The sequence below is a fragment of the Saccostrea cucullata genome, unplaced genomic scaffold, assembly GCF_032062105.1.
Source record: "Saccostrea cucullata isolate Sc308-1 unplaced genomic scaffold, CSIRO_AGI_Scuc_v1 ctg5077, whole genome shotgun sequence".
NCBI lineage: Eukaryota > Metazoa > Mollusca > Bivalvia > Ostreida > Ostreidae > Saccostrea > Saccostrea cuccullata.
The window spans coordinates 6,848-34,620 of NW_026930290.1; the positions used below are offsets into that span (position 1 = coordinate 6,848).

The 27,773-nt window shown below is 32.8% G+C and overlaps 1 protein-coding gene across 1 annotated transcript; it reads left to right on the top strand.

Annotated features, from left to right (window-relative positions):
* On the top strand, positions 1-27,663 carry LOC134283610 (ubiquitin-like protein 3). Its single transcript, XM_062766116.1, has 5 exons — positions 1-325; positions 5,037-5,145; positions 15,231-15,317; positions 22,445-22,522; positions 24,010-27,663. The coding sequence occupies exons 1-5, from the start codon at positions 296-298 to the stop codon at positions 24,069-24,071; spliced, it is 366 nt and encodes a 121-aa protein (XP_062622100.1). The 5' UTR covers positions 1-295; the 3' UTR covers positions 24,072-27,663.
* Positions 27,664-27,773: the final 110 nt, after the last annotated feature.

The following is a 27,773-nucleotide window of genomic DNA, read 5'->3' on the forward strand; positions in this document are numbered from 1 at the left end:
ATCGCGAAGAAAAAAAAATCATTACCCAAAATCCCTTGCCGTACTTAACTTTTTTCTTCGCCGCCATAGAAGCGAAATTTTACTATTTAGGCCTTTATTTTGTAAAACATTTACTTTAGATGCATTCAATAACAGTATGCGTCTTGATTAAACGTAATCATGAATGACTGATTGTTTACTTACCCACCTGATTTAACGGAAGTGATGATGATGGGACCGGGTAATCAAAATTAATGTTTACTTGGTTTCTTAATTTTTTTTGTCTTGTATTTCGATAATTTACAGACTGGAAGATATGGGAACTCGAGGAATACCTCTGGATAAGGTAAATATTTTGGTTATACACGTTTTTAATCAGTATTGTTTTGACAATCTAAATATCCAAATCAGCTGATCAGTAGCCATGCAGGTAGGAGACTTGTAAACAAAGCATTTACCATTAGGCACTACTAATATTTGGTGTACATACTACATTATCTGAAGTCATGAACTCTTTATCTGAATATGATGAAGTCTCCATGGTTGTGTACTACTGTACACAGTTTGTGTATTTGGCATATTGTTATGAGATGTTTGACGTATTTTAATGTCACTTTGCGTAAGAGAAAAGTATTGCATTCTTTTTCCTAATAGATACCTGCGGATTCACTGTCATTGGTTTTTGATGGAAGTAAGTCAACTCGGTGTCATAATCTGTATTCGACATTCCATTTTGCATTGTAGTATGTCTGCAACAAGAAGAAATTTTTGAAGTCTCGCTTCTTCTGAATGGCTAATGAAAGAGGTTAATCAGCATTTCAATGAAAGTGACTTGCCCATATATTTTGACATGTCCATCAAATTTCTGAGATTGACTTGTACAAGGAGAGACTGACCAAAAAAGATTATAACAGCTTTTCCCATTTCTGACGTACATGGTTAACAGCAGAGACATAAAAAATGGATATAAGATATGTGATAAAATACTGAAGAGCATTTGAATAAAATGGTCTAGCTAATCATTCATCTGAAGAAGTTCTGGCTTTACGGACCGTGGATATCGGCCTGGATAGCTCAGTGGTTAGAGCACCTGACTAGTAATGCAGGGGTCCCAGGTTCGATTCCCAGTCCAGCCATATGTTTTCTTTGTGCATTTCTCCTTTCCTACTACATTAGGTGGCCAGTGTGGGGGGACCTTGTTCAGGTTACAGTGTATGTGTAAATTAGTAATTCCTGCCAGGGGTTGAACTTGTGTCTTTGAGGTCAAAGACTGTTTAAGGAGGGAGGAAATTGAGGAATGTAGAAGTTCGGGCTTTACGGACTGTGGATATCATATTGGTCCCGGGTTCCATTCCTGGTCCAGTCATATGTTTTCTTTGTGCTTTTCTCCTTTCCTACTACACATCATTTCTCACACAGTTTAAATGATTTGAAGGGAGAGGTTATTCTTCCAATTATGTGTTATCAGTAACTTTCTTAATTTGTAAATCCCCCCTTTAATTTAACTTGCTCTGAAGCAAGTGACCTGCCTATACTATGAAAACAACCCCTCACGCTTTAGGTACTATTATTTGTCAGCCAATGCAGTGCAACTGATTAGTGATTGCTGATTAAGATTACTTAATTAGATGTGTAATATTTGTCAGGACTTGACCACCAAAGAAACTATTGTAAATAAACTATTGTAGGAAGTGTTCATCAATTCAGTATATAACTCCTGTGTCAGATTGCTGAGGCTATGGGAATAAGAGAAGTTTATTTCATATGTATTGAATCATTTAAAGCTTTTACAATTTTTTTTTTAAAATCTTAAACAAAATTTATACAGTGGACCCTCATTTATCCGGACGCTTTGGTTCCCAGTCAATTTGTCCGGATATGTGAAGCATCCGGATATCTGAATCACCAGTAAAACAAGACAAAATAACATTTAAAAATTTAAAAAATTTCGTTCCGATGAAAAATCGTCCGGATACGGAAGCATCCGGATATCTGGCATCTGGATATCTGAAGGTCCACTGTAATTGTGAAATTCACATATAGGGACAGAGCATAAAGTTAATGAATAACTCTGAAGCATAGCTTTCTTTTCAATTCATCATGCACTCCTATATGAAGTAATTATGAATTCTGCATTGACACCCTTAGTATTTAGGGTCCTGATTGCAGATATAAGTTACTGTATAGTCAAACTTTGGTATCTCAAACATGAGCATCTCAAAGACAATGGGTGTATTGAACTGATTTTGAAGTCCCAATTGTTAGTTTCCAAACAGTTAATTACTGGAATATTTAAATGAGTTTCTCATTGGATCTACAGAACTCTTAAAATCATTGCGTTTTCACCTCGGAATTACAGTGAGTGACAAAAAGCTTTATAAAGCTCAATAATGCCATTACTGACGTAAAGCCCATTCTAGTTATTTTACCATTTTGAATTGAGACTCCCTTTCTCCAGTCACCATTGAATGTACCTATAAATTATCAATTCAGTTAAATGCACCAGTGGCTCTGAAATTAACTTCAATGTTTAACTGTTTAGGATACAGTGCTAGCTTATCTTACCTATATAGCTTATCACAGTATCATTTTATATTTGTGTGTTGGAATGAATATAAAATAAAGACAGGTGCTAACCCAAGATTTTACCTAAGAGGGGTCACTATTAAATGGTTAGTGTTCTGGGTACCACCAAGGTCCCCAGTGGATCAAGGATAGGGTCTAATAAGTGGAAAGGAAGGGATCAAGGGGCAAAGATCCCTTAAACTTCTGAAAATCAGCAATTAGTGGACCTTTTTTTTTTTTGTGAAATTTACACTTACTGTATTACATGAATGACAGTGAAAACTATATCTGAAACTTTAGAAGAAGGCACACTGCCCTGAAACCATCCCAGGTAGATGCATAGATGGAAAAATGGGATAATGATATGGATAGATTTGTACATTTGAAATCACTCCAAACAACTACCGTAAATCTGGAAATTTTTGCGTCGATTTTATTTTGCGAATCTGGGTCAAAATGCTGTTGATTAATTTTTACGTTTCAAAATTTTGCGAATGACCACTGCTTTGTTTACATTTTCTTATTGTTGAAATATTTTTACGAAAAATATTTTTGCGAATGCAGTGAACTCGCAATTTTGCTAAAAATTTATCCACAGCAAAAATTTTCAGATTTACGGTAGTGAATAAGTAATTTAGCTAGTGACAGGACCTTGAATATATTACAGTAATAACATTAATTATTACTGCATGTACTATATATATTTAAACATTTTAAATTGTAGAGCAACTTAAAATAGGCTCTTTGATGCAATCATTTTAGTGTAGCTTAAATTTACTTCCCCACTGAGAATCGTACAGTGATTTGAGCAGATCTGATTCCCCCCTTGAGGACTCTTGTCTTTTTGTTGATTAAAAGTGAGGTTTCTTTAGCGAGATTTACTGAAGTGTAAGAGAGTTTGAAACCCCTGCAGATTAATGAGGTTATTTTGTTGATTATATGTGTGGTAATTGTGCACAGGTTATTAATGTGAAGAGAGGGAGAATCCTTTATAAATTATCACTCATTTACCCATGTGTTTAAAATTTAATGTTCAACTGTGGTGTTAAATTTTTGAATTGATGCATTTTTCAATGGATTTTCTCAGAGGGCATTTGTAAACAAATAAAGTATCGTCATTATCTGAGGATGGATTTGTAGAGTGATGATGTAAAATTCCATGGCAACAGACAGTAGATGCTGGAGATAGATTGTCACTAGGTAGTATTTAACTCTGTATAGTTTATATAACTGTGAGGCTTTAATTTCATCATTCTTCTCTTATTACAACCACTCATGCTACTCACTAAAACAGATGTGTTCATGTTAAACCTACATTATTTTTTGTAATGAAGAGATGAACAGGACTGCTATAGTAAATATTGATTTTGTTCAGTCTTTTTGTGTAAGACCAATCATCAGATATACAGTATTGTCAGTTATTTTTGTGCTTTGAACTAATTATTTATGTTCTTGAACAAGTTAGACATGGAATGGTTTGCTACACTGCCTGTCCCATTATGTGAGGTGCCACATTCCAGTGAAATATGTTTTATGTGTATAAAGGGTGCTTGATTGCGGAGGAAGTAAAACAAAGAGATACATAGTATATATTTATTAATTTTTTTCTGATCCAAAGGCTTAGGAAGCTTTTCTAATCAAAATATATAGGATGACAAGTTAATAATTTTTTTCTGTGGTTAAAAGGTAATATTTATGATATGATCTACATCTCAAAAACAAATGAGATGTCATTAATCTCAGAGGGAAATCTTTTTTGTGTTTGTCTTCTAGATCAAATATATATCTCTCAAAATATTTACTTTCTGTAGATGGTTGTATCAGGAGATGAAAATATAGATTAAGGACAGTGCATTTGATTGGGGGAAAAAATAAATATATCATGGGAGAGCTGAAACAGTGACATATGTATATCATATTTATTTGTTCCATGCACTCAAAGGGGAAAAAAGTAAATATTACCGGTAATAATTTGGGAAGAAAACATGCTGTTATATTCCAAATGATTCAATACATATCTTGTGTCAAAGACACCATTAAACATGTACTAAGGACAAGTAATTGTATCAGATATATGGCCCCCAACTTGAGGGACCTACTAAAACATCTACATATCTTGAAGCAATGTTTTTATTGTTTTACTGCTTGTGTCAGGTCAGGACACTAGTCCAAGTTTAACACTCAAATTTTCAATTGTTATAAGAAAGTAGAATGATGATAAAGGATTTTTGATCTACAGCACACTAGCTTAATTATGGAACTTGTTTTCTGTCTGAGATAACACCAAAGATTTCAAATATTTGTTTTTTTAAACTTCGAAGGAATGTTTAAGCAATAGGTTCCTTGAGGATAAAATTAGTAAATTTATCATATAGACATAAAGTAGAGTTAAAATGTCACAAGACTTTACAAAAATTGTAGAGATTAAATTGTCAAATTTGAAATAGGATGCACTGGCTATATATTTCTAATATTTTTTCACTCTTTTGCAGATCAATTTACGTTTGATTTTGGTGAGTGGAAAAACAAAGGAGTACCTGTTCTCCCCTAATGACTCCGCGGGAGATATAACAGAGTCCGTATATAGGAACTGGCCTTCAGGTAACAGCCGTCGTCAAGTGGAATATATTAATTGTATGGATTGAATTTTGTCAGATAAGCTTTAGTGCAGCGAATAATAAGAGAAAAGGATGCTTGTGTCTTTCCTTCACAGGGGGAAATTTTATTTTTGTCATGTTTGTCTTTGTCCAGGCAATAACGAGAGACCACTGGTTTTCATTAATTTTCATGGGTTTTAATGGGAATCCTTTTTTTTTTTGACAAAATGCAAATTTACCAATAAATTATGATGTTATTGATATGTAAATCAATGTACACTTACCTTGTTCTGTCATTAGTAAAACTTTTTTTTGCCCCCCGTAATCGAAGATTCAGGTGTACATAGTTTTTGTTGTGTCGGTCCGTCTGTCTAGCTGTTTGTCTGCAAAAACTTTAACCTAGCTTGCCCATATCTTTTGATATAGTGGAGCTATGACTTTCATATTTCACATATGTATTCCTTGTGATAAGACCTTTCTTTTGGTACCACCAAATTTGACCTTTTGACCTTGACCTCAGAGTTTGACACACTTTTACACAAAAATTCCAAACTTTTTCTTTGGCCCTAACTTTTGAACCATAGATACTAGGAATTTCATACTTCACATATTTGTTCTTTATGACAAGACCTTTCATTGGATACCAACAACTTTGACCTTTTGACCTTGACCTAATGTATAAAAACAAACATTGACCATAACTTTTAAAGGGTTAGGGCTATGGCTTTCATACTTCACATTTTTAATCCTTGTGACAAAACCTTTCGTTGGATACCAACAACTTTGAGCCTTTGAACTTGACTTTGGAGTTTGACCCACTTTTAAAAATTTTAACCTTGGCCATAACTTTTGAACAGATGGCAATAGGGCTTTCATATTTCATAATTGTATTACTTGTGAGAAGACCTTACTCTGGGTACCAACATATTTAATAAATTTGCATTTGAGAAAAGTTTCATCTTTGCTATGTTGCCATATAGGGGCATCAGTAGTTCACAATCACATCTTGTTCACCAATATTCTAATTTCATGGCTGGCTCAAGTTCAAAATTGATCTTTAATGAAATATAATGAACTCAAACAGTTCCCATTATTTTTATTTCACTCACTGAGCCATAGGCTTCCATGTCATAAGTTGTTCGACAACAGTAAGCTTCTCAAATTTTCGAAATCTTCTTGGACCAACCAAGTTACAACTAAACTCGTTGCAAAGCATCTTTGTGTTAAGAAAGAGGTAAAGCCACGAACCATCATATTTGGCCCTGTGTTTTTCACAAAAATCGAGTTTCTATTCATGGCAGGTATTATACGTTAATTATTAGAGGACAACATACTTCTTTTCCTCACGTAACTCATTTTATTAAATAATGCGCTGTTAGGCACGTGCGATGGTTTGAAGATGCGACGGTTTCATAAAAACGTTAAAAAATGCCGATTTTTCGACTGATTTTCCCAAAATTAAGTGTGGCCACAGTAAAGAACAACTTTCATACTTACCATATGTATAGATATTGCTGATACAAATCTACACGCTTAATATAATCGTTGTTCATACGTGTGGCCAATATGAAATATGCCTTTACATTTAAATTTTGATGTCGCAAAGATTCACCAGTTTTGTTAAACATTCGGTAATATTTGGTTTATATAACAATAGTTGTATAAAAATAACACACAATATATTACAAAAATAATCAGTAGTTCGTTTGAAACCAAATTTGTGGAGAGGCATGATCTTCGATTTATATTATCTGAATTCAAAACTCAAAAAAAAAACATAATTTGTTACATTTCTCTTCGTCAGTCTTTGAACATGACGTTAAAAGTAATACAAATACGTCAATTGTGACGTCATAGAGACTGTTATTATTTTAGATGGTAATTGATTTTTTTCAAGATAAATCACTTATCATTAAATTACATGTATAAACAGAGGTCTATTTCTATTATCTCCAATTTCAACCCCTTTCAATCGCCAGTTTCTGTTTTAAAGCTGTACACTATCTTCGTTGTAATTAACAAATTGAAAAAATGGACCTCCCCCCTTTTTCTTGATCCATATCACTGTGAAAACATGGAATATCATAATCACGTCTGCCCTTCGTTATACAAGCAAAATAATATTGTGCTAGATTGCTGCTAAAATATTAATAAAAAAAGAAATAATGTACGAGATTGAAGGATATAAACATCTATTGTCTGCAATTCTACGAAACAAACTCTTGAACTTGGATGAGTATATTTCAATTTCAAGTTCCTTATAATATTACGAGAGATGTTATATATTATAGCCGCAATTTACATACGTATATCAGCCAGCGATCTACTTTACTTTTAAACAAAATCTTCCGAAATAATTTTATGCAGGTGTAGAAAAAGTAAATTTTCATACTGCTTCAAAAGCAAAAATCCTATTTATGATCATAGGGGCTTGTCTTCCGGATTATTAGATGTAAAATGATTTTTTTTTTAAATTTAATCTTCTTTAAATACACTTAAAAAGTGTTAAAATAAAGATCCTGACACTTTCAGCAAAGAAAAACCACGTTTAAAAAAGACGTACCACACATATATACATAAACTATATAGCTTTAAAAAGATTTAAATTTAAAAAAAAAATTATTTTACATTTAATGATGCGGAAGACAATCCCCTATGTTAATGATGCTGTGCGTAGCTTCGCACTGAGGACATCGATGTATGTACATATGTATACTGTATAGTGATATTTTCATCAATATATACTTCAAACAATTATGATTCCATTTGGTAAAAATATAAAATAGAAATATGTCCTTGCATTGGCGTGTCTTTGAATTCAGTATTTAAAAAAAAATTCGCGACGCCCCCTTCGCAATGTGCTTTAAATATTTACCTGTAGGTATTACCTGTAGGTAATCTTTACTACAGGTCGTCAGTTAGTTGGAGGTAGATGAATCTAAAGAAATTATACCTACATACACAATCGAAAAATAAATTACCAGTGAAAAAACTGACGAAGTGAAATAAATCTATTCGATAGTGTTTGGAAGGGGGGGGGGTTCATTCATAAATACAAACATGAATCAACAGGGTAGGGTAATTTACTTTCTTTATTCTATAAATGTAAAAATATCCCCAGCTGATCAGCAACATTGATTTTGTAATTGTTGTATGGTCCAAAGCGTTCCATATCACAACAGCGGGGGTGATCTTTAATCTTCTTCTTTATTGTTAAGAAATATAATATAGATCTTAAACTGCAGAACATATGACTGGCCTTAATCTACACTTGAACGGACTTACATATTACAGGTTTTAATCAAAAGGGGTATCAAACATTATATAAAATGACAGCAGTTATTTAATACATGGGGTGTCCCAGAATATCGGAATTATCTCGTGCATGTAATTTCGTCGCCTTCATTGATCATAATTTTAAGATATGCTTGCTTGGTATTTAGGATGTGTTATTTTCACATTTTTTCTCTCTTTCCCCGAGATGATAGCGATTTGATAGGAATTCGATGAATTGGTAAATTATAAACGTTACCTCCTTTGTCTGTGTACCCGGTATTCATCAATGCGCGGATCTAAATGAAGAGACTGGGATTTGCGGAGTTTTGAATACCTATACTAAACTAAGTAAAAGTGACCTTGGATCCCTCCTAGATGACACTAAAACCCTGGAATCTGTGTTGAGTTTGTATAAACCCTGGAATCTGTGTTGAGTTTGTGTAAAAAGTCATGGTTTTATTTGTATGGGAAACACAATCATCATTGCAAACCACGACCACGATGCCCATATTCTCCCATTCTGAGAGAAAGAGCTGTGCATGCCGACTCTAGACCTTGTCTATAGCAGATGGGGGAAACAATCCGAAACATGGGAAAGGAGTTTATACGGGTTTATTTTGTTTATTTGCGGGTTTGCTGTTGATTTGTTTTGTTTGTTTGCTTTTTTTTTTTGCATGAGAAGAGATTTCTGGCTTGTATATTTTTTGAGTGGAAAAAATTCTGGATCCGCGCCTGTTCATCTGTTGGCATTTAAAATGGTTTAAATAAAGTGGTTATAGATTTGGTAATTGATTTACAGTTTATCCAAACAAGTGCCGTCAAATGTCTTTGACTATGAATCTCGAATGAATTTCCAATATGCATATAGCAATGTACACTACCCTAGAGCTTCTACCGAAGGGATAACACTTAACGATAAAAAACGTGTGAAGGTATGTCGGCAAAATTATATCCTTCCATATGTACAGCAAGTCCGAGGGATAATTTTAAACATAATGTCCATACAATTAAGCATGATACGCAACAAATTCATGTATATACACGTGATAATGTTAATTACGCACGATCCTTGTGTTTTGAATAATCGCACAAGTTGCAACCGTCATTAAAACAGCCTTCTATTAGCTATACTAATATTCTAGTATATATATTAGTATACTAATAATACTAATATAGCTATACTATGATTTTACCCCCACCCCCAATAAAATTGAACACTTAATATTCTCTTTTTCGTGACTTTACGGATTAATCAATACTGTGGATACAGGTAATATTTACACCGTGAATGATTTCCCCCATTTTTCTCTTAATGTATCATTTTTAAAAAAAATTGTTTTTTATTTAACAGGACAATATAACAGTATTTGACACTTTTTTTAATCAAAGCAAAAACTAGATAGCTACACGACATTCTATTTATCTCATGATTCAAAACTTCCTAACGGTCCTTTGATAAAATTTCCCAAATTCTTAGGTAGGGTTTATTTTAACGGACACCCTTCTGATAATGTAGATATAATAAACTTCATTTATCTAACGTTAACGTCATACTGTTACAATATACATGCGTATATATAACTTCAAAAGTCATGACGTTATACATGTAGATTTTACTTGAAACAATACCATTTTCAAACGACTATAAAAAGAAAACTGGAAAAGATATGACTAAAAAATAAATTGTGTTATAAACCACAAAGTCTAACCTATCACAGAGTAAAATTTCATTTATTTTGGGGACAGGGCATATTTTGGCACTTCGTGGCTGTAGCTCTTTAGGATTGTTAAATGAAAGGGCCACACCCTCTGTCAAGGGTAAATGATTACAATTAATGAAAATTAATGGGAATGTTTTAAAGGGCCTCTTGTTTTAGTGTGTGAGGTTTATTGAGAAATTCTGGAAATGCTGTTATTCTCATTAATGGTTTTCCAGAGAGGAGATAAAAGTTGTTAAAAAGGGCATACTCTAAAACCTGGCCTGGCCCCTTTGGCCTGGCCTGGCCTCTAAGTTGGCCTGGCCTCTATTTTGGCCTCTAATTTGGCTTCAAACCAAATTTTGGCCTCTGTAAAAATTTTTGGCCTCAATTTTGGCCTCACTCAAAAATATTTTCTTTTTCAGAATTTGATTGATTTTATTGATTTTTTACTGGTTTCATTTTTTTTCACAGATTAAGCAGGTGATTAATATATTTTTGATGATATGTAAATGTGAACATTAAAATAATCATGTACTACCACCAATAAGGATTATTTTATTGATTATCAATTGATCAGTGTACAGTTATTTCATTTTATTATTTACAGGTATTTCATACAGACACGCTACCGATACTCTTGCTTATAATTATTTAGAAAAAAAAAGTATCAGAGTTTATTTTGTGTTTTCCAAATTGTGAACATTGAAAAAAATCTCTAGTAATAATTCATGTCAAATGTCATTAATAGCTTCGAAAAATTCCCACTTGTTAATAGATGAATCATCATCTTTCACACACTATGGAGTGTTGTGTTACTGTTATGCCTGCATCATCTGTGTGATATATGAATACAGGCACCTAAGATTTTTTTTTCAAATAAATATACCAAGACAGATACCAAAATATTTTTATCACACTTATTTGATTACTCTGTTAAAAATTCATGTTCACTTTAATCTAAGAACAGTTGGTATTTAAAAAAAAATTAAGATAAATAACATTATCAGATAAATAACTTTCTGTTCCTGGTGTGCCGTAACACTGTAATTAGATATCAAATGACAAAAAATTCTGCAGCATGGTTCTTGACAGGGAGTTTAAAGGTTGGAGTTAATCAGTAATGACATGTATATGTGCATAGGCTGTTAAGCCACCCATGATTTATAAAGAATTTCCTGCTACAACTTTCACTACCTACAATTATCAAAACAAAAGTTGAGTTTGATGATAGATTATTAACATTTGTGCTGTAAAACAATTGCATCCTATTCACCATTAGAACCCTATCATATAGATTACTTGCATATCATAGTATTGACTCTTTTTCTATCATTTGTAAAAGTAGTCAACATCATCAAACATATTTTTTTTAATTCTAAATAAAGACAGTTAAAAAAACTTGTATTAAACAAGTAATACTTAAAACGGCAAATTTAAAATTCTTTTTAGTTCTTGGTTAATTACTACTCATCTGCATTTCTTTGTTGTCTTCATAATTTAATTGTGATGTTTCTAAGTATTTGTTTTATTTAAACAAAATTTTATTCACTGGTGTTATCGTGAATAGGGCTGGGCAGCAGGCGCAGCCTATTTTAGCCCTCTCCCTGATTTTGTAAATGTTTTTTACTCTGTAAAAATTATCATTCCTACCATGGAAATTTAAAAAAATAAAGGCACATTTAATAAATCATTAAGAGAGTGTCTTTTTGAAAGTAAAATTATATGCTCTGTGTTATAGTCTTCAGAATTGCAACAGATCAATAGAAAATCAATAAAAATAAATCAGATTGGTAGTAGTGTATAATTATTTTAATGTTCACATTTACATATCAACAGAAATATATTAATCACCTGCTTAATCTGTGAAAAAATGAAACCAATAAAAAATCAATAAAATCAATCAAATTCTGAAAAAGAAAATATTTTTGAGTGAGGCCAAAATTGAGGCCAAAAATTTTTACAGAGGCCAAATTTGAGGCCAGGCCAACTTTTGAGGCCAGGCCAAAATTTGGTTTGAAGCCAAATTAGAGGCCAAAATAGAGGCCAGGCCAACTTAGAGGCCAGGCCAGGCCAGGCCAGGCCAAAGGGGCCAGGCCAGGTTTTAGAGTATGCCGTTAAAAAGAGCTATAAACATGAAATGAAAAAATTGGACTCTAGGGGAAAGAAAATTATTCTTTTAATGATGATTAATTGAAGTACATGTAGAAGGTTGCTGCTGGTTTGGACATCAGAAGTAAGATTTGTTTTTTCGAGGGGTTGAAGGTAAGGTATCGGATGAGACTTTCATAGCATGGGTTTCTAGGATGTGCAAGTTTTCACATTAAATAACAGATATAATGAAGGAAGAATGATGGATTATTTCATTAAGTAAGTAGTGACTTAACATGATTAAGCATTTTCCAGTCTTCACGAAAACTCACTGGTCCGAAGACCGAGGCCAGTGAATTTGGATGTCGGGTCAGTGAAAATCAAAATTCAAGAAGTCCGATGGGCTTGTTGATTATAAAAATCATACACAGTCAATATATATCTTAACTGACTTACTTGCATAAATTTCATTGATATATAATTATAAAGAACAAGCACGTGTTGTTGAATTGGTTTATTGTAACATGGATGTATTACGTAACAACTGGAACTAGCTAGTAACTATTAACTAGTACGTAAAATGTGCGAATTTCCAAAGAACAACTTACCGAAATGCGACAAAGGATGAAAAATGACGGCATACAAAAGTTGAAGTGTGCAAACATGTATAAATTTACAGTTATGAAAATGTATTTGTTTTATTTATTAATTAAGGGACCAGTAAAAATTTGGGTGGGCCATTAAATTTTGAAAGTTCACTGGTCCGACTGGCCAGTTAGGTTGAAAAGTTTTCGTGAAGACTGATTTTCAGAATTAAAGTAGAAGCTTATTAATTCATTCTCTGCAATCCTTAGGGGGCAAATAATGTCAGCACACCAATACAATAGGGTTTAGGAGAGGCAATATTGAACAAGGTTGGGAGATGTAATATAATCAGTCCCTTTTGCTTCAGCATTTGTAAATGCGATGTATTGATCACTTGGATTTTGCTGCAATAGTGCTTATCTATGGGTCAAACACCAAGGTCTGTCAAGAGATTTGGAAAGCATTGTTGGATGTCAGCCCTATCTTGTAACACAATAAGCGTGTAGCCATTGACTGATAGACATAGAAAGGAACATGATAGCTGGGGTACGTTGTCTTCCACTGTGTAACTGTGAACAGGGATTTGGAAATAGAGAGAGAGAATAGAATTTCGTGGACAGTTATCAGAATGGGTATTTTGTATTGTATCGCAGAGATAGGAGGTGATTAATTAATAGCACATTTGATAAAGCTTTATTGCAACATAATTGTATGACCACAAAACTAAGGAAAGAAAGTTCAAAAGAGTTTTTCACACTATAATTTGAAAATGAATATATGAACTTTTTACTACTACTGGTTAGCAGTGTGAAAAATCGATCAGAGTTATAGACAGACATGTATGAAAAAGTTTGTTTTAGTCTTTAATCAGTTTTTAGCTCACCTGAGCCGAAGGCTCAAGTGAGCTTTTCTGATCACATTTTATCCGGCGTCCGTCTAGCTGTCTGTCTGTCCGTCTGTCCGTCTGTCTGTCTGTCTGTCTGTAAACTTTTCACATTTTTGACTTCTTCTCAAGGCCAATTTCAACCAAACTTGCCACAAAGCAACCTTGGGTGAAGGGGATTCAAGTTTTTTCAAATGAAGGGCCACACCCTCATTTAAGGGGAGATAATTGGGAATTAATGAAAATTTGGTGGTATGTTTTAAAAATCTTTTACTCAAGAACCACTGTGCCAGGAAAGATGAAACTTATGGGGAAATATCCTCAGGTAGTGTAGATTCAAATTTGTTCAAATCATGACCCCCGGGGGTAGGGTGGGGCCACAATGGCCAACCAAAGTTTTAAATAGAAATATATAGGAAAATTCTTTAAAAATCTTCTCAAGAATAGCAAAGCCAGAATTGATCATATTTATATGGAAGCATCCTCAGGTAGTTTAGATTCAAGTTTGTTCAAATCATGACCCCCCGGGTTAGGGCTGGGCCACAATGGCCGACCAAAGTTTTACATAGAAATATATAGGAAAATTCTTTAAAAATCTTCTTCTCAAGAATAACAAAGCTACAATTGATCATATTTATATGGAAGCATCATTAGGTAGTGTAAATTCAAGTTTGTTCAAATCATGACCCCCGGGAGTAGGGCGGGGCCACAATGGCTGACCAAAGTTTTACATAGAAATATATAGGAAAATTCTTTAAAAATCTTCTTCTCAAGAATAGCAAAGCCAGAATTGATCATATTTATATGGAAGCATTCTCAGGTAGTGTAGATTCAAATTTGTTCAAATCATGACCGCCGGGGGTAGGGCGGGGCCACAATGTCCGACCAAAGTTTTACATAGACATATAGAAAAATTCTTTAAAAATCAGCTTCTTAAGAATAGCAAAGCTATGATTGGTCATGGGACTACTTTTGGATTTAAACTTTTCAATAATAAACCAATTTCTACTTTTTCATAGCCATAGTGCTCAGGTGAGCGATGTGGCCCATGGGCCTCTTGTTCAGAATAATTGTTATTCAGAGCTTAGGAAGTTTTTGCTTTTGGTTGGGCTTTATATTTAGCAGTAATCCAGTGTCATTGACCTTCCGAGTAGAACCTGATGTTGTAGAACAATGACACTGGTAAAGATAGGGAAAGTCGCATATCTAGTGCTTCTACCCGGTATCTCCTTAGTCAAGCATTTTCATTTCAATTTTTATTTTATTGCAATCAAGATAATTTATTGTTATAAATGTTATATATCATAGTGTGAAAGGAACGTCAAATTTCCATTTATATATACCTGGTAAATAAGAATCAATTAATTGAATGGTTCACAGTCTTGATTGTTATTCTTTACTCCGTTGAACTCATGTACATGACATTCATTTATAAATTACTTTTTCTAATACTTGAAATAAGAAGATCTACATTAAAGAACGAAGTATCCTGATTAGATTACAACCTGTTGAAATTTTGTTCTATTTTGAGTGTACTCTGAAATGTTTCCTTTGTAGAATGGGCTGATGAGAGTTTACCTGGCAGTAATATTCTACGACTCATTTATCAAGGAAGGTTCCTACATGGAAATGTAACACTAGGAGGTAACACATTTTTCTCAATTCTTTTTGTATATTTTTTATTTTACCTATATGAATAGAATGTTTTAATGAAAAGTTTTAATGGTCTTTTAAAAACTTTTCTTTAACACATTGTATTATTAAAGGCAAAATAAAAAGAACATGCGGCATATAGTCAAATTACCATATAGCGGGTTTCTTTCACATTTTGCTTGCTCAAAGGTATCCCAATAATTATGTGAAACCGCTAAAAAAAAGCCAATGTTAGCATCCTGCTAAAAATACCCTCTATACGGTATATGAGAAAGTTTTGTTGGAGTCTTTTTAGACAATTTGAAATGTCTACGATGTATGAATTTTAGTTAACATTTTTAAAAAAAAAAAAAAAATGTGAGGATTTAAGTACAGTCAATTCTCGAATTATCGCCATTCGATTCATCGCCATTTTCGCTATACCGCCATGATTTCCCAAGAACGTTTTTCCTGCTATATAAAATTCTCTTTATAACGCCAAATTCGCATACCGCCATCCGCCACCCTGTTTTCACAACAAACGTCCATTTTTAAGTGTCAATTATCTCGATATACCGCCACAGATGCGTGTGGTCAGTGAAGCGCGGTTAATTGGTTGACACTATCCCTGTTGTAAAGCATGCAAAGGCAGACAAGGTACATGCAATTAAGTAATTAAACAAGAACTAAATAAACAAGAATTTTAACATAAACTGTTATAATAAGAGCTTAATCCACGAACCATAAAATATGGCCTCATCCCCAAAATTAAAATGATTTTTATTATCGATAGTGGAGACTTTAAGCTTTTCATAACCGTTTTTCTTTTTTCGATATCTATTATACTTGTTCAAAACGAGATCTTGCAATATGGTATTGTTTTGATGGAAAAATGCATTAGGAACGTCACTTTTTGTAATATAACGTCACGTAAAATGGCGATAGAGATGACTGTAGGATTATAATGCACCTATTTATTAAAGGTGCTTAGACATATAATTGAAGTAAATATTCTCAAATGTTCTGTTTAATGTCACAACTTATTTTCAAATTGTTTCAAGAAAGAAGAATTTTTATTAGCCAAAGGAACAAGACTGATACGTCGCCGTTGTTTTATGAAGATCTTATTCTCTATAAACACATCTGGGCATCATTTTGTTTCCAACAAATGCTAGAAAATCACAGTTGAACAATGTCGGCAGTTCTGATAAAAACTGATTTTGATGAAATCTCACACATATTTTATAAAACCTGGGTAACAATTTGAAAAAATAATTTGAATTATAATCTTATTTAAAAAATCTTTTTAGTCGGTGCGATTAAATTGGGTAGGTCGCGTTAGGGGAAACAAATGTATTTTTTATTTTGACCTCGGCAGAAAAATCATATTATTTCAGATCATGTAAAAAATTCCATGTTCGCAGGTATTTTAGAGCATAATGTTTAAAAGCTAGAAAATGCACTTGTATGAGCCTTGCACATGTCCGATCAACGTATTTGGGGTGGGGGGGGTGTCAATCAAAAGGAAAAAGCATTAAACATATTTTGAAGTGAATTATCATTTATCTTACTACGCAGAGAGAGTTCGTAAAATAAAAAAAAAATACACGAGTGAATTTCAAGAATTATTGAATTCCTATACGAAGAAGATCATATTAACTTGTTTAGCATGAATAAACAGGATTTTGCTCAAAGCAACATTAATGCAATCGCTCTCTTTACAGATTCCATTGTGTCTTAACGAATTTTTAGTAAGTCATTTCAAATATATCTCGTAAATTTAGTGGAATAACATGTCATATAATTCAATCAAAAATATATGTTTATATTTTGCCGGTCTCTAGCACGAAGCAAGAGGAGTTTTATGGGTCAGTTATTCTTATTTTTGTTTTTACTTAAGACGCCCCGCCTTCTCATTCAAATAATACAAATACCTCCATAGCTGTAATGGCTAAGCTGGGATTTTACGGTGAAGTATACGATTTTATTTATTCAATATCATGTATATATGGAAAGTCTCTTTCTCCAAAAAAAAAAATCTTTTATGAGTATCTATACAGACTATGCTTGAAGACTTTAGCCATAATATGACAATGTTGATTTGAAAAGGTAAAATTCTGCATTTAAAAAGGGGCGAGAAAGCAGAGTTATTAATATTAAATCCCCCCCCCCCCCCCCAACACACTTGGTGAGAAACAAACAATCTCCGTAGTGGTTCAAGTGGGAGTTCAGATTTCAGAGTAAGTAAAAGTAAAGTAAAAAATACCATACCAGCGCACCCAAAGAATACACAGGTCCTCTGCATTTGGTAAGAAGAATCGTGTATATACTAGGGATGGCAATTTGTAACCAGTTAATCGATAAATCGGTCGGAACGATGCTAATCCGTAGAACATCCGTAATCGGGAAGTCGGAAAAAATTAAATATATGTAAATTTGATCGCAGTTTCCTAAAAATCCCTTCTGCTTTTTTTCTTTTTTTTTAGAAAGGAAAGTGCTGCCGATTAAATTTTTATTTAGGGTTTTTACACATCTTTAAATAATTAAGAATATTTGGTTGTAAATTGTAAATAAATTGAAAGGTCAGACATATCTACTACTTCTGGTTATGGTATTAACGCAGAATTAACTTCTTTAACATCGGCGTTGAAAATTATCCCTTTCTGATTTCGCAAGCAAGATTCGTGGTTTTCTTATTTTTTTCTTGTCTATTGAAATTGAAATGAAATATACTCTTATGTACATAAAATTCCCCAATCAAAATAATAAACAGAATGTAACTTCTAACTAATGTCTTTTTAGCCTTTTATGAAAAAAAAATTGTCAATATGTATATCTTGATGCGACTAACCGGTTAATCGGACGGAATGTTTGGCATTTAACCGATTAGCAATTCTGCAATCGATTGCAATCCCTAATATATACACATGTAAAGTTAACAACCCCCCCCCCCCCCCCCCCCCCCCGATAGGGTTAATCGGTTTAAAGCTTTATCCTTGTCAATGAGTTTAAGTTTGACTTTTGGAAAGGGTACTTTAGACATTTTATTTTAATTGATAGTACAAGTGGATATGAAGTGGATATGACTCCCCTACACCACAACACTTTGAAAAAAAATTATGGTTCCATAATTGACTTGAATATTATTAATTTTACTGAAGTGTCTCGACCATCGTGCAAAATTGAATGAAGAAATAAAGAAAGAAAGGATGAAAGGCACTTCTTAGGAAAAATCCCCCCCACACACACATACATGCTTAAATTTGTGTTCTTTCTTAATTATATAAAGTGTATAACTTTTTTAGCTTATTAATATTTCTCGACTCCAAGCCACTCCTTTAGGGGGAAAGCGATGCCATGACCCGTACCTTAATATTTCTAGTAGTTACATGAACTATAGTGACATCTAGAAAAATGTATTAAAATTATGCGTTTTAATTCTGGAAACATATCTAAAGTATGTCGGAAAAACGACAGTGAGTGTATCAAGATTAATACTTTCGACGTAAATAAAAGATATATCAAATATACTTATACTTTTTTTAAATAAGAAGCCAGACAAGTATTTTTCGTTTCAAAAGGATTATAATATGTTCTACGGTGCGACCGTTGGGGCGAGCGCAGTTATTTACTATCAAAAAACCTTTTGCAGTTATTACTTGCACTGCCTATCCTCAGTTCATTAAAAAAAGAAAAGAATAAAAAGAAATCACTTCTCAAGCGTCGGGATCGAGATTCCGAACTTTTCGGAAGTTTCCGACAAATCGGAAATACCTGAGCCGTTAAGTGACGAAAGTATGACGTCAAATAAAAAGTCCTGTTGACTTAGATTGCAAATGATAGTTTTGTGGCATGGATATTGCATTAAATCGTTGTTTGTAATTTTTTTCAAGTAAGTTGTTGCTATGTTTTAGCCACCATGTTGCTATGCACCGCAAAGGATTATTGGGAGTTTGGAATTTTTTCACGCGGTGAGATAAAAATTTCTTGAAACAATGTGCAGATTTCAACCCGAATTTCCTCCGTTCGTACACGTTAGTCTATTGAGCTCACTACGCGAGCGGCGCTTCGCGCCGCCTCGCTGCGCTCGCTATAATTATACTTTTCACGATTGCTACAGTAACCACTAACTGCGCGTTTTATACAAATTTATGTTACATACAGTTCGATATGGGTATTTGTTAAAAACATATTCTAATGCAATTGTTTTGTAAAACACTCTTTGATTGGCTAATGCACTGATGTTTGAAGCAGTAAAACGAGCATTAACGAGCGTGGAAGCTTTTTCATTGTGACGTCATAATAGAGCGACGCAAAAATACAATGCTCCGTGACGTATTTCATGTAACAAAATTCAACAAAATAAGACGTAAACAACAAACAAAATGCATGGATTGCATTAGAATGGGAATAACTAAACTTCTAATTTGGTATTTGCGACCGTTAATGCTGATTTAACGGTCGCAAACATCCGTTTTACCGGCTCCGCTTACGCGTCGCCGGTAAAACTCAGTTTGCGACCGTTAAATCAGCATTAACGGTCGCAAATACCAAATTAGAAGATAGTTATTCCCTAAATTTTGTGCTGTACGCATTCTCACCTGAGTTCTATTTTGGATCCAGTTTACAGGGATCCAGTTTACAGGAAACCCAAATGTTTAATTTTTTTAATGATTTATTTTTCAAGAATTTTACTCATTTCTTTTTTTTTAAAGGTATATTTATTAACGACAGCAAGCTACCCAATAGGTCCATAAAAGCATTAGAAATTTTATTAAAATGAAAAAAGCGAAATCTCACTTTACATCTTTTATGACGTCACAAATGACGTATAATTAAATCAGTAACGTCATATGTATGTGTAGATGATCATAGCATAAAGTTTTTTTTTTTCGAATCTGATATCAGAAATTCTTTTCCACTATTAATTATCGTCTGAAACATGTGGAATAGAAATGTGTTGTTCTTTTACTCTTATAAATATAATACCCCCCTTGTTCGATGCATTTAATTTGTGTAAAACACATGGAAATGTGTGATGGTTTGTAGTCATAGCTCTTTCAAAGATATTGATTTCTTCTTTTTTCAATAGGGGCACACACGTTACGGGTAAATATTTTCATTGGAAAATATCTCTTGCATAGTGATTGTTATTTTTCTGTTTTAATATTTTCCGTAACGAATGTGCTCAATGTGTAAATCACGATTAACTGTCCTATTTTCGGCATTTTCCCGGAAAACTTCGAACCATTGTAAGGTTTAGTTTTTACTTTGATATCAAAAACATCCGGTTTCGACAGAAATGTTGCACACGTAAACTGTATCAATGGTCTAAGGTGAGATTCACCAAAAATATTTATTCTATAGGCCTATTCAAATTTTACATATTTGCTAGGCCTTATGAGGCACTTTGTGGGTCGAGTTCTTTGTTTTCTGTTTAATAAAATTCATTTAGTCACAGCTTTGCCACGAAAGCGGTCGTTGTTAAAGTACGCCGATAACTATATTATTTAGATTATCTCTGCTTAAAACAATGCAAAGTTTGCTGAAAAAATAATTATACGGTATAAATTTTGAATGTTTAATTAACAGTGTTGCCATAAACAATACGTTTATTCAAGAATTCATTTTACTTACTATCGGCAATATATCACGACGATCGACCCAGCATGGTTTTTTTTTCAATAGCAGAACTGCAGATTTAAATGCACACCCATGTACTTGTCTTTATTTCATAACTGCACATATCGTTTTATAGCGAATTTGTACATTAAAAAAAATTACTTGAAGTATTTTCAATCAGAAATATGTTTTTATATACATGTACATGTAATAATAAGAATAGAAACGCTAAATGGTGTTTCTAAGAACGGTAACTCTACTTCTTGTTTTCCAGAAGAAGGGAAATTCAATTCATCGCCAAATTCGTTATACCGCCATGATTTCTAAATTACAAAAGGTGGCGGTTTATCGAGAATTAACTGTACATGTAAATGTATTATAAAACCAAAATACTACACATATATATAAAATGTATGTAAATGCATTGCAGATAATTTTTCTTTAAGAGCAAAAATGTTTCAGAAATATACACCAAGTTCATTAAGTTTTCATAACTGTGACCTACATAGGCGCATTATGCGATGCATAAAATATTTTTAAAGGCCAATGATCTTTATGATTACAATATTCATTATCAGATATAATTCGAACATGAAAAGGGAGACTAAATATTATTTGGCTGCTTGTTAGGGCAAGTGACTTTGACATTACTGGTAATAAGCTGTAATAATAAGGTCAATTGTCAGTGGGTGGAGAGAAGCAAATTTTATATAAAATTTTAATGCTTTAGTTAATAATCCTAGGAGGTCGCTTTTATGCAAAAGTAACAAGACCAGATGAAGCCTAATACAGCTATTGATTTCATCCTGGTGTGCATTCAGTGGGTATATTGATTGGAGAGCTACAGTAGGGTAATACATGCATCAAGCCAGAATAGTTGTAATCGCAAAGTAAAATCAGATGTCAGGATTCACCCTGGGGGCACCTAACAGGCAAAGACACCAGAACTTCTTATAAGTTCCAATAAAAAGCAGCATCAGCTGAAGCAATCCAATGACAGTCTCTTATTCTGGCCCTGAGCTGGCTATATTTTTATGGTGGTCCCACTGGGAGAAAGTGGTTAGTGGTAGTGCTAAAAAGATCAGAGATCTTAATTTGGTTTGTAGGAGATTCCTCACGTTATTAATCAAACACTTCCCTAGGAGTCTTACAGACTGAGTAGAATTGGAAAAAAAATGATTATACAGTGGATAAAAACACTTATAATAAAGAAAGTTAGATTCAGTACTTCAGCTGAAGTCATGAAGAGAAGCAGCTTAACTTGTATTTTACAAAATCTACACTTAAACATTATACATTTAGTAGGACAAATCATGTGCAAGTGTAGCAACTACTACATTCTCTGTCATTATTTTTTTTGAAGAATTTTGTAAATTCTAACTTTAAATGGTTGATATAATGTAATTATTAAATGAAGATTCTGATATATTTTTTCTTTGCAGTGATGCTGATTGACTAAATACATGTACTAGATGATTAAGTAGGACACATTAAAATTTCTGTTGTTGTCTTTGCAGCTTTGCAACTACCACAAGGGAAGACAACTGTCATGCATTTGGTGCCCCGAGAAAACTTACCAGAGCCAAACAATCAAGGTATGTATACTGTATTCTCTGCTGAATGTGAGTACAAGTATGACGAGTACAAGTACTATTTAGATTCAAAGAGTCTCAAAGAAAACATTTTAACCCATTTTAACCCATGAGAAGGTTTTAAAGAACTTTTCTGTCTGAAAATTAGTCTGTTGTCTGTTAGTGGCACTGTTTAAACTTTTTCATGTTTTTTTTTTCTTAGAACGTTTTGCAAATTACAATCAAACTTGGCAAAATAGGTTTGGCTCACAATTATTTTTCTGAAGAATCACTGGGCCATGGTATTTACACGAAAGATTTTTGACATGTATAAATTGAAGTTTGTTCAGATCATGGATTAGGGTAGGTCAAGAACAGGTGATCAAAGTTTTAGAAATTAATTTGTTTGGGGGGGGGGGGATCTTTAATAATACTTTCCTCAAGATCTTAATATGCAGACATCTTTGGAAATTGCAGATTCAAAATTATATCATGACCATAGGACGATAGAATTGTGCCATTTTAAAGAATTAAATGTTTACATGGGAATATTCTGTGGAAAAAAATCTAGAAATTATTCTCCTCAAGAATTTTAATTAGTCAGTATGCAAGCACTTTTTGGTTGTGCATCAAAGTTTTCCATGGAATTATCCTGGAAAAAATCTTTAAAATCTTCTCAAGAGTGACAGATTGTCAAATAACCATGCAAGCACTTTCAACTAATGTAGATTTCAATTTCAGTTTCTTTTAGTGATTCATCAATCATGTTAATTTGTTCAAAACATTAAAAATTTATGATTAGAATAGAGAATTAAAAAAAAAATCTTGAAACAATCTTTTGAAATAGGGCAGGACCAAAATGACTCAGGTTAGCATTGTAGCACAGAGCTCACAAAATGATACTCCTTTGCTCTTGGATTATATAATTGACAAGTGTAACAGATGAATAGATGGAAAATGCTAAATGGTCAAACACATCACATTTGGAAGCAAAAAGAATGAACAACTTATCACTATCTCACCTCCTCCCCAACACACTCAAACACACACTTTCAAAGCTAGGAAAAACATGAAATCAACACAGTTAAAAATTTCCCTGTTTTATAATATCACATTATTTATTATCAAACAAGATTTAGAAAATTATTATGAAAAAAGAAAATAAAAGGGTCAGATAAGAGTAATTTATAATATGATTGTACAAGTTAATGAGATTTGTTCTTGAGGGTGAATTATGAATCCTTGACTAGTTTATGTAATGTTATTTTAAGTGCACCAAGTTTGTTGATAAAATGGAAATAAGTATGTCTTATCTCACTTGAGTGCAGAAAGTATACTGAGTCCTTGACATGTAAGTTATATGTCAAGGTCAGACTTGAGATTACATGACTTGTACTTTAGAATATTTTTGCTGAACGACATGTAATTACACAAATAATACAAATGACAGCCCCATGAATCACAAAGTGACAGAAATGAATGCAATCATTTTTTTCTCCTTTATTTTCTAGGACAGTTAAAGAAAGACAAAAGTGGTGAGAGCAACTGTAGTAATTGCTGTGTTATAGTGTGACGTCTCATCTTCATTATCTTCTCTTCTTTTATCCGACACTGGGGAGTGCTGGGCAGGGATCGTGTTCCGTCAACACTGACCAGTCTGCCACAGACTCAACTACATATTGACTTTTAACTATAGCTAGTCTGTGATAACAATATATAGAGGGGACGTGATCGGAGGATTTTCAGGGAGCATCTACAGACACATCTCGGCATTGATTTACAAAGTCACAAAAAGGAACAAGAAGTAAAATAAACAGGAATTCAATGTAAACAGTTAGAATTTCATAGAAAATCTTTCCAGTACCATTAATTCTGAATTGTTAGAAAGTTCAGATCATGCATAATATTACCATTTCTGGATTAATGTGCAAGTATAACCAAATAAGGATTGTTAAAAATAATCAAAACAGTCTTAATATAAAAATCAATATGATTATTTGTAAAGAAATAATGTACATAAGAGTAAATTAGCCAGTACAAACCAAATCCTCTGAGCAGTTATTGTAAACTAATTTGTGAAATAGATATAATGTTATTTTCGGAAGCTAGATGCTATTTCATAATTATGAAAGAGCCAGTAATGGTGGCTTGACTACATTAGACATGGCACTGATTTATAAGTCAATACAATGCTAGCTTCCTTGATGCGAGATGAGTTGGGCCCGGTTTTTGTCAGTTGTTCAGTGTTATTGGCAGAAGAATTCTTGAATGATTAAGTCCTTTTAGATCACGTAACAAAAAAGGACACATTTTACAGTCCAAGGCTTTTCACTTCGTTCATTAACTCTGTTCTACGACTGACAGTCAGCGCCCTTCCTGCACCTCTTTTATTCAGTATATATCTTGTCTATAATATTGATTTTTGATGTTTTTCTAGAGAAATATATTGTTTTTTAAAAAAATTGCATTTTCAATCACCATGTATGAAAATGTGTTTTTATATAGTGATGAATTAAGTTGTTTTTATTTGTTGATCTTAATTCAAGTGAAATTGCTGCCTAGGTGATTGAGAAACTTAAAAGAATGTAAGATTTTAATGTCCTGAATTGAACACAATTGATTTAAATGATGATGATTTTCTGCAACACCATTCCTTCATAATAATACAGCTACAGAACTGTATGTATCTGCAATCATATCAGACAAACTGGAGTAGCTTTAAATTATATCAGAAAGAAATTCTTCTGAAAGCCAGTGAAGTCTGGATAAAAACAAAAAAATTGATATTTGGGAACAAATTGTATGATAAAAATAAAACAGTTGTTTTCAGGTACATTCGACAACATTGCATAATTGATATGCAGAAGTGCATTTTAAACAGATAGATAGTTTTGAGGATAATTTTCATTATTAATGGAAGGAAAGTGAAAGCGTGAAGAATGAATAGATGTATAATACTGTGTATTGTATCCAGTGATGTGTCAAAACCAGATATGTGATGCTTTATAGACAGACTGAATGACTTGTGCATTTAATGACATAGTTAATACTTCTAAATCATTCTCTTTTTTTGCTTACTTATTCAACAGGAAAAAGGGGTCTACTTTTTATATTTTCTTTATATAATTCAGTCTCTATAAATAGTTTATGATTTATTGAATAACTAACGAATATTAGTAATTAATGCACAAATTTTTAAATTTCTATCCACATTTTGCAGATTTTCATTATGCTTTTGTATTGTGTTATTTTGAGCTACAGGTTTTAGGAATGTAATGTCTTTTTCATATAGATGAGCCATTTAAATTGCATTGCACATTTAAAGCAAACTACTTGCAGGTTCTTGTTGCACCAAAATGCTTTATGATGCTTCTATGAAACTAAAATTCCTTCTGCAATATAAATGTAATTAAATTGATAAAGATCAATTGAGAAAATTAGAATGATTTTAAAAATGTTTTTATTTTATTAGTTATGAATAAGGAAATTTAAAGTATTATATGGCAGATGAATAAATTAAAATCAGGTATGGTCCAAGATACCAGACACAAATATATGGTTTATATTTGGTTAAATTGATTGACACTTGCAGTATATTTGCTCAGATTAGTTTTGGTTTGTGTTGTCTATATATTTTTATATTGACAGGAAAGCTATTGTATAATAAATAAAAAATGATATAAAGGTATAACCCACAAGCAGGAATAAAAAAAAAAAATTCTTGCATGCTAAATCTGACAATTTTAATGTCTTTGATGTTATTATTCAGTATTGTATGGTAGGGGAATACATGTTGAAAGGTGATGCTCTGCAAATTGATTTACCAAAGTTTCATGGTTAGCCTTACTTTAAGAAAGCCTTGGCAGCTTCACTCTATGCAGTTTACAGGGAAAAAAATATTTGGATATATCAAGCTAAATTTCAGATGACTAGCTTTTTTAAATACAGTATCATTTAGGGGTTTGCTGAAGAACTAAAGGGTTTCCCTGAATTTTTATTTGCAATTTGAAATATCCAAATATGTTATTAAATGTAACGGGGAAGAAATATAAAGACTGTCTCATTAAGTTATAGTAAAGATAAAATTGGTATGCAAAGTGTTTAAAGTCATTGAAAATTGAATGTATTTGGACCAACAGAACTTTTTGCTATAGAAATTTGCATTAGAAGATAACATCTGTATATACTGAATTGTCATCATGATCACAATCTTGAATCAGGTTTGTTGGAGTATGTCTCGTTTTATTTTGAATGTAATAACAGTACAGTGGATGTCTTTTTTCCGTGATTACAAGTGTATTCTTGTAACATTTTTTATGTACTCTGATAAGCCTTTTTCAGTCTTGTTTCTTTATTTTATTTCTGAGGGAATTTACTGATACACAAGAAAGTAATACTTTCTACCAGCTTTATTTCTGAATTCATGATGTGGAGCATTTTGTTATAAATATTTATAAGTATTTGAAGAATGGTTTGTGACTGAACAAACAGCCTTAAAGAAAACACGAATTTTGAATGTCAAACACCATTACAAGAATAAAATTTTAGTTGCAACACAATCCACTGGTTTTTGTGTCCTTTACCACAAGTACACCACAAGTACAAATTAAAGTGTGTAAAAATAAGGGACACAGAAACCAGTGGCAGATGCAGAAAGATTTCCTGAATTTATTGTCTTTGATATTCAGCTTGTAAATTAGACATTGTAATAATTATCTAAGGAAGTCATCATTAAACAAGCCAACCTACAGATGACAAAGTTGGTGCTCAACTTAAATGTAGTGACTTGTTATATATCTGTAAATTTTGAATTGTATGTATATCTTGTTGATATGTTTTTTCTTGTGTAGTTTAATCCAATTCCCCAAACAAAGACTATGCTGTGAAGTGCAATACATGTAAAGCGAAATTTTAATGTGAAAAAAAGCTGCCATGTATAAGAATGTGGATTATTGTATGTCGTTGGAGGACTGCATCTTTTGAATTGTTAAGGAGACAGATTTTGTGATACCTAGTTGTTATTTACACTGATATATTGCTGTCATGTCATGGGCTGTCCTGGATAGTCCCTTTCTTGTCTGATTTTAAGGGGCAGGTCATTCAATGATACATGTTGTGGATCTGTCACATCATAAAAAAAGTAATTAAAATTTTTAATGATGAAACTGTCTTTTTATTTTAAACACACTTTAAGTAACTCTCTCAGAGTCTGAGACTGAGTATCCTGGATTTAAGTTTTAAGAGGTCAAAAACCAGGAGACTCTAGCTGGACCAG

Coding starts and splice junctions, on each gene's coding strand:
- LOC134283610 (XM_062766116.1), top strand. CDS start 296: ATGGGAACTCGAGGAATACCTCTGGATAAG. Junction 326..5,036: donor GAGGAATACCTCTGGATAAG/GTAAATATTTTG, acceptor ACTCTTTTGCAG/ATCAATTTACGTTTGATTTT. Junction 22,523..24,009: donor ACCAGAGCCAAACAATCAAG/GTATGTATACTG, acceptor TTTATTTTCTAG/GACAGTTAAAGAAAGACAAA.